Genomic DNA, 8,530 nt, shown 5'->3' on the forward strand with positions numbered 1-8,530 from the left:
GGCCTTGGGCGTGAGGGGCTGGCTGTGCCTCTGGAACCGCCCGCGTACTTGCCTGGAGTCCCGTCTGAAAGGCCCTCACGTTAGGTGGATCAGCAGGCCTCGGTTACCAGTGCGGCTCCGGTGATCGAAGCTTCAGCTTCGATGACATTGAAGGAAGGAGCATTTTCCTGTTGGGATAGTTGTGGTCGCAAAGCAGCAGCTGTCGGGCTCGGTCACCATAAAGTGCTGGGCGTTTATAGCGAGAATGTATGTTGTGTTTTGTCTAACAAAGCGGAGGCCAGTGCCAATGCCGAGTTAATCCAGCTTACATTTAGCTTTTAGTTTCCTGTCATGCTCTTCAACACTGCAAAATAATTTGTTGTGCAGTAACAAAGTAACATGAAGAAGACATGATTAAAATTGAAATCAGACTCTGATAGGTAGCAGGCAGAGCCAGAGAAGATCAGCAATTTATAAACAAGCTTGATGTTATTTTTACTGTGATCGCTATCAAGAGGTTTTAGTTATTAGATAAAGTTATGTAATTGGAAGCTTGGAAACATACATTTCAGTGGCCTATTGAATCTGGAGATTGAAAATGTATGTTCAAAAGAATTTAAAAATCTAGTTTGGGACCCCAGTACTTCAAGGTCTTTATAATAGCAATGCGTTTACTCATCTTGTTCTATGAATGAGTTCTCAAAGCGTGCATCCTGGATTATTACAAAGCTGAAAGTAGTTGCGTGGTGGGGAAAATAAGATGTGATGTAACAAATGGCATATAAGCTGCTGAATAGCTACACGCATATTAAAGCTTGTGGATTTCCGCAGCATAGAATGGTTTAAATTATGTTTTACTGTTTCTTCTCTGAAATTTCTTCAGTTGGTAGTTAAAATAGCAAATTTTTTTAATATAATTTTTTACATTAAAAAAGACTTTTAAAATTATTTCTGCAGTGATATTTTCTGTGTAAGTATGTGAGCTCATTATAAGCAGGCTAGTTTCTTGAATGACATAGTATACTTTTTTGTGTTTCGGAGCCACTTCTAGTGTTAAATAATTTAGAAGTTATTGTGTTGTTGGTGATATATAGCAATTAGCTTTTGTGTGGGGAGAAAAGTCCTGTGAGCACCAACAAGAACTGCTGATGTTCTTTTTAGCTCAGTATTCCTCAAAAGAGTATATTTTGTGAGCAGGAACTTCTAGGTAAATATTGCAATAAAGATTTTAAAGTAGCAACTAAAATGTGGAAGTTTGATTTAGTGCTTAGTAGATCTTGGTCCTCTGTGACCACTACAGAATTCTTTACAGGTAGTGCATATAGAACAGGAAGATAATCTGAGGAGGCTGGAAAGCTATTATAAAATTGCCAGATGCTTACCTGATAGCATTAAATTCACTTGATAATTGACTGGGCACAGCCTTTCTATGAACTGTTTCTGATAATGCTGCTGGTCTTCCTCTCTTGTCTTTCTGGTTTATTACGATTATGAAACTTGTCACAGTACAATTCCTAATGATCTTCAGAGCCTTGAATTTCCTGTTACTCCTATTATTTTTTTTATTTAAACTATACCCAAATAATTAGTATTTTCATAAGTTTTTTAACAGTTGAGAGTTAACAAATGTGTATAGAAATGTGGCTTTGTTATAATGATATAAACTAATGTGCGAAAAGATTGTAAAAATACTAGCAAAATAAATTCCTTAATTTGTCTTACAAAAAGTTACCTCAACAAAGAGATTTCTCCATTTAATAGAACTTTCCTTTCTCTCTACTTAATGTACACAGTTTACATAGAATAGGTTGTCTCATTTCAATCTTTTGTAAAATGAAAGGTTTAATATTGCAATGTTGTAATATTTTTTCTCACTGATTTCTGTTGCTTTAGTGGTTGAAATAATGATGAGGAATTAGAAGCCCTGACTCCTGGTTTTCTCTGTCCATTAAACTAGCATTTTGCTGTTCAGCTATTTTATAATTTTTTTTAGAGAGTCAGTGCTATATTTTCAGGCAGATTTCATTTTTGTTTTTACGTGAAGACTTACACTGAGAAAGTGTGCAGTTTATATTTGAGTTACATCTACATGTGTATGTATAAATTTACTTCTTTCAAAACCCTAGATTTTTTACATAATTGAAAGATCATTATTATTCAGTCATTCAGATCAACTGATATCTTCTGAGAGAACACAGCCTCTAACTTTGGCATCTGCATATTTGAAGTGTAATGCCTTTTTGGCATATGAGTTCATACTCACAAGGCTAAGGTCAAGAATTGGTTGAAGCCTCACAAGATATTTAAAGATACCTGTTTACTAAGTACTTTGCTTAAGTAATTAACAAGCTTATACGCAATGCCTAGCAAAATGGGAACTATCTTAATTGAATCCTCTAGCGTGGTGATAGTAGCCCTTCTTGAAATCTTGTATTTGCTCAAAAATCTTCCTTATCTGCTCTTTTCATTCCTTAGGAAAGTCTCCCCTTGTCCTTCCAGCCCTTGGCTGTTACTGCCTACCTGCAAAAACTGGTTTTTAGCTTGATTCATCACTGCACATGACTCTCTGCTCTGCCTGCTCAGCAGGGGCAATAGCAGCAACAGCAGCAAGATTTTGGAGCGGCAGGCAACTCGATGGGTTTATGCTTGTAGTCCCAAACACCAGTTCTGGCACACTTACCACTGATTCAGTTAATAGCTCTTGATTTTATTGTAACAGTGCTTGGTGATCCTCCTTTGGGATAAAGGTTAGTAAATTCATTCTTGTTGGAGAGATTTAGTTGTTCAAAAACAGAAAAAGGTGTCACTGAGCAACTGCAGCTCTGGGAATGAAGTTGCTACCTCTATTTTAATATAGCTAGGCAATGAAAAACAAATGCAGAGTTCTTCATCATGTGAAGAAATGTTTTATTTACAGCTAGAAGTTTCATAAAGTAATTGCAAACACCAGCCTGAATTACCAAGGCCCACTTCCATCAGACCTGTCATCTTTGTGTTGACACTTTTTAAATGGCAGATTGTGGTATAGCTTCCTCTTGTAAAGCGACTGTACCGGTAGCCCTAAGGACTTCTAAAAATATTATGCTGGTTCAAGAAAATGAGAATATTTTCTTTGTGCATACATTCATGCTGCCAATTGTATATCCTATTTATGGTCTGACTCAGTAAGCTTTTTTTTTTCCCAAACTTGCCTGATAATTTATAGCAGTTGATCATGGTTTAAACTGCCTCTGTATAATAAAAAAATAAGCCAAATACATAACTGTACAAGAAATGAGAATAAAAAGAATGATTAATTAATGTAAAGTCTTGCATATTACTAAATTGAAACAGGTGACTACAGTTTCTCCACAACTGTGGCCTTATCTAGAAATGAATTCTTGAACTTCCCCTGAATGGATACTTATGTAGGTAACTGCTTCACCAGCCAGCTGAACCTGTCTTTTTTTCTACTTCCATCTTGGTTATGCTTTTTTTCTGTAATTTCTCTACTTTCTCCATTTCTTCTCCTGTAAAAATCGCTCATCACATCCATGGCTTGTTTCTTTCTGCTTATGTAGAACAGTTTCCATTCGTGTCCAACCTTTAACAGTGTCAAATCCACATTTTTAATCCCCCGTCCTAATAGAATATAAATAATTTCAAGTACATGTGAGGTCTTACCAGACCAGACCACCAGTGTTTCTTTTTTTGAAAGTCAGCATCGGGAACCTGTAGGTTCCTAGTATGATCACTTTAGTGATCTGTTATCGTAGCAAAGGCTGAAAAACAAGATTGATCACCATATATATGCTACTTGTGATGGGATTAAGACAACACTCCATACTGAATTAGAATGATTTATCAGACTTTAATTTCCCCTCTTGGTAAATACAGGTGGTTACTGAAATTTGAGTCGTGGCATTCGGAAATCTTGATAACTGACTAACATTCAGTATTTGTTCTTTTTATTACCATCTGCAGCAAAGTTTGACAAAAAATAGCAAACACAGTGATAAGTGGGATATAGAAGCCTTATCATGAAGTTTTTATCCTACTGTTTAAGAAAGCTTGAAAAGATATTCTGGATGCTCAGAAACAAGGAACTGAATCTTTAATGCATTATCACGGAAGTCGTTAAGCTTTGTCTTAGTCACAGCCTAATTTTGTGTGCTACCTGCTACTCAGGACATTTTTGTTTCTCCTTATATTTTACAGCACTTCGTTGGCTCTAAATAAGCTATTTTTATTAAATTTTAAAGGAAGTCTGAAGACAGTAATTACAAATGTTCTGATGGTTGAGGCTTCTAATTTGCATAGGACATAGATAATGTTTGGTACTGTTTGCAGAAGCTTCTTGTAAATTTTGTAACTCTTCAAGCATAGAAATTTTTGGAAAAAAATCTGCTAGTTTTTTTATGGGTTTTGTTTTCAAAATTTATTCAGTTGCTCCATTGGAGACAGGTTATACTGTCAGCATAACTTTGACAAAATCTCACTTTTTTTTTCCTATTCAGATCAGTCCTACATTTTTATTTTTCCAATGTGTTGACTCTGTCTTACATATATTTATAAATAGCTGTCAACATTTAATTTGGATTTTATGTCCAGCAGGCTCGCAGATGGGTCAGGGACTCTGGAGAGTTGCTAGGAACCAGCAACTGCAACACCAAGGATACAGTGGACAAGGCTATCTTACCAGAGAACATGGTAGGAGGATAGCTACTAACAATGTTTCCCATACAAGCCATCGCAAACAGGCCCAAGGAGGCATTGACATCTACCACCTGTTGAAGACGAGAAAATCTAAAGAACAAGAAGGATTCATTAACCTGGAAATGCTGCCACCAGAGCTTAGTTTTACCATTTTGTCATACCTGAATGCAACTGATCTCTGTCTAGCTTCATGTGTCTGGCAGGATCTTGCTAATGATGAGCTTCTCTGGCAAGGGTAAGCAAAAAAAAAAAAAAAAAAAAGGCATCACCCAGGCATAGTAAAAATAATTACTAGATTTTAAATTTGTCTCAACATGTGCTTTTTGTCATTCTAACCTTAGCAAAGGTTTCCTAAGTTAAATGAGATTTGACATAGGGAAAACATGAATATAGTTTAAAAATGTGTTATTCTGGATTTCTAATTACTATCAGGTGTTAGTGGAGATTACTACATACACAAGTGTGCTTGGTACAAGTGTGTATTACTACACAGGTGTTGTTTGATATATCATGGGGAAAAACCAAGGACTTGTGCCTTGAGCTAATGCAAAAGTGAAGACATCTCAAATGTTTGTATTATTACTTCTCTGAACTTCAAACAAGTATCTAGCTTGAGCAAACAAACCTATTCAGCTGAAGCTCCAGGTAGAAAGGGATGAGAACTCATCTACTGTACCTGTCTTAGAGCAACGTAAGTGTATGGTTTTTGGAAGTGATGGAAGCGGGAAAGAAAAGGTCAGTTCTGCAAATGTGTCAGGTAGGATTTCTGCAGTCTAACAGTTGAAACACATTTTATAACATATGCAGAGTTTGTATGTCCAGGAAATAAATAAAGGAACATTCTATCAAATAAAAGAGTATAAGATCAAAATTTAATTAAAAATATTTTCTTTGATATTTGGTGTTTTACAACAGTAGGAAAGAGTCATGAAATCATACTTATCTTTAGAGTAGATGGTCAGCAGAACTTGCATCTTCTTTCACAACATATTCTTATCCCTTAACAGACAGTAAGTAGTATTACTGTAACAGTTGGGTTGTTGTTCAGGTTGGTTTTTTTCCCTTTCATTGTGCGCTTCATCTCTCTCTTCCTCATCTCTTTTTTTGCCCCTCTGCTTTTGAATTAATCAACTTCCCTTCCTATCATGCTTTATGAACTCAGCAATAGGATAATGCAGTTATAGCGTGTTAGTCACAATTGTTCTGCTGTTGGGGACTGTTATCTTGGCAGGAAACAAGGATTCTAGCGAAGATCCTGCTAAGCTTCTAAGCTTATATATATATCAAATAGCTTGGCAGCTGAGTAAGTATGCGTTGCATTGTACTCGGTTCTTGGTATCAAAATCACATTAAATACAAATAAATTCCCTAGACCAAAGCTTGAAGATACTAGAGCTACTTAACTGTATGCAGTATAAATTCTTAACATATGGGGATGGGGAGAAACCCATATTTTCCTCAGAGTTCATCCTGGGAAATAGCTCAATAATTTTTAGTGAAATCTTCCCAAATACTACTCAGTTTGAAGTATATACTTTGGTAGAGAAAATGTGTCCTGACTTAGCAAATTACGCCATCTCAAATGGCGTAATCTCTGTAGACATTTTAGAATTAAGTATTCCGCCTGTATTGGATGTGTTTGAGTTTAGACTTTGGCAAGTCCTGTGGTTGCAGCTCTGAACTCAGTCCAAATAAGACCCAGGTTCCTGAACTGCAAACAAAGTCTCTCCCGTGTCCTCAGTGGCTATCTGCTGGGTCCTAAGCATTGTGCCTAATTATTTACAAGACAGATGCGTTGAAGCAGAACCACCTGTTCAATAAGGAATCTAAATAACAATTGGAATGCCTAAAAAGTGAAAGTTCAAGGGAATTTCAGATGGTGTCATTGAGGAGACCGAGATTGAGAGACAGAAACCGATGAAACTGAGATATGGAGTCAGAGTGGGATAGAAGGGAAAGAAACTGGTGGAAGAGAGAGAGGGATGGGCTTGGATCAAATAATAAGGAGTGTTCAAGACTGGAAAAAGGCCAGTCAGGTAGAAAAGGACAGATTGGGAAAGCAGTGAGTTAATGGCATAATTTTGTGCAGATGTAGTGTCCCACTCACTGCACACCCAGGGCACAAGAAAAGAAACAATTTTTTAAACCGTCATACTGCTGCAGAAGGTCAACTTGTCACAGTTATCCAGTGTTCAGATACCAGCAGTGCCAGAGGTCTCAGCTGTGTGGATGCCATTATGGTGCCACCTACTGGGATATGTTTTGAGATTGCACTCAAATACACCAAAACCCGTGTGAGAAGAAAACAGTAATAATATAAATGAAAACTTTGGCAACACACAAGGGAAAGGCTTCATAACTAAGTGTTACAAGCAACCTATTTCTAATTTTTCCTATAGTTTAAGTATTTGCCTTTGCAGTGTTGATTACATTTTGCTTCTGTAAAATACATGAAATACAGAAAAGAATTTTGATAATAGACTAATTCTATTTTCATAGGTTGTGCAAATCCACTTGGGGTCACTGTTCTATATACAATAAGAATCCGCCTCTAGGATTTTCTTTTAGAAAATTGTATATGCAGCTAGATGAGGGCAGTCTCACCTTTAATGCCAACCCTGATGAGGTAAGTGAACTGTTGCTGGCAGTAATAAACAGTTAAAATAATTGTGATTGTTGTTTTATAAGTATGGCCATATTAAAAGCCAAGTTTTAATAGGTGCTTGTTTTACTGTAGGAATGGTTAATAGTAAGTTACAGCCCTATGCTGATCTTTTTTTGCATATGGTACCTGTGTACATCGTTTACATGGCTTGCCTCTTAAGTGCTCTGTACAGCGGTCTGACCTATGGATACCAGAAATTCATAACCATGTATTGACTTAGGGATGAGGGAGAGATTCTAACTGAAGAGACAATGGTGAATTTAAAAAGGATAATAATACACTTATATAAATTAAAATGCTAAAATTCGCTTCTGCAAATGAGTTTGATCCCACCTCAGTTAAAGCAGAATGAGGTATAAAGTAACACCAATTACTTCTATGACAATTATGGTTTCTTGTAAGGGATTTTTTCAATATTTCCACTATCGAGGAGCAAATTTTGAAATATTATGAAAAAGATGTACTGCTGAACTATCCTAAAGACCAGTTTCATTTGATTGCTGTGGATTTTTGTTATGCATAAACATAATCTTTCTTTATACTACACAACAACATATGTTTATTTTCAAAAAATACGCCATGTCAAACTAATGGGTTTCCATTTATTAATTCGTGTAACTAACCGGAAAAGTCAGTTTCTGCTTTCACTCTGTCACCTTTCAAAGAGGAAAAGAGTTTGAGAGTAGACAGCTTTTGCCTGGGAGATAGGCAGTTAATGCCCAAGTGACAGAGAGAGTCTTTCGTATACAAAACTAGACTCCTGCTTCATGTTTCCTAGGAAAAGAAGGTACACAAGGACTGAACAAAAAGTAATATTAACTTCCTGCGTATATTTATATGTACACAAGGAAGTGGTAATTGAATAAATCCAAAGTACGAAAAAGATGAAGAGTCATGAAAAGATACACTTCTAGTAGCCAGTAGTTCACTCTGCTGATACAATACAAAAAACAAGAACTTGGGACCATGGGGTGAAATAAATAAAGCAGTCATATGAATCATTATAATAATGTGATTTTGTATAAATTCTTGTTTTATCTCATATTCTGTTTGATAAAGAAATCCACTACTTTTATTAGTTACAAATGGCAGTATTTTGTAATTTCAGTGGTAGAGCTCTGCTTTGAACTGTAACAGGCAGTGCTCAGACATCGGCACCTTGCCACTTGAGTGATTAGCAATGATTTTCAG

General features: G+C 36.3%; 1 protein-coding gene across 1 annotated transcript in view; it reads left to right on the top strand.

Annotated features, from left to right (window-relative positions):
- The first annotated feature begins 4,575 nt into the window (after nt 1-4,575).
- The window catches only part of FBXO8 (F-box protein 8), a 13,532-nt gene continuing 9,577 nt past the window's right edge, over nt 4,576-8,530 (top strand). Inside the window, exons 1-2 of the mRNA XM_010285989.1 lie at nt 4,576-4,909; nt 7,174-7,300. Coding sequence (XP_010284291.1) covers nt 4,581-4,909; nt 7,174-7,300 — 456 coding nt within the window. The 5' untranslated portion in view covers nt 4,576-4,580. The remainder of the gene's footprint in view (nt 4,910-7,173; nt 7,301-8,530) is intronic.

The sequence above is a fragment of the Phaethon lepturus genome, unplaced genomic scaffold (assembly GCF_000687285.1).
Source record: "Phaethon lepturus isolate BGI_N335 unplaced genomic scaffold, ASM68728v1 scaffold24614, whole genome shotgun sequence".
Lineage (NCBI taxonomy): Eukaryota > Metazoa > Chordata > Aves > Phaethontiformes > Phaethontidae > Phaethon > Phaethon lepturus.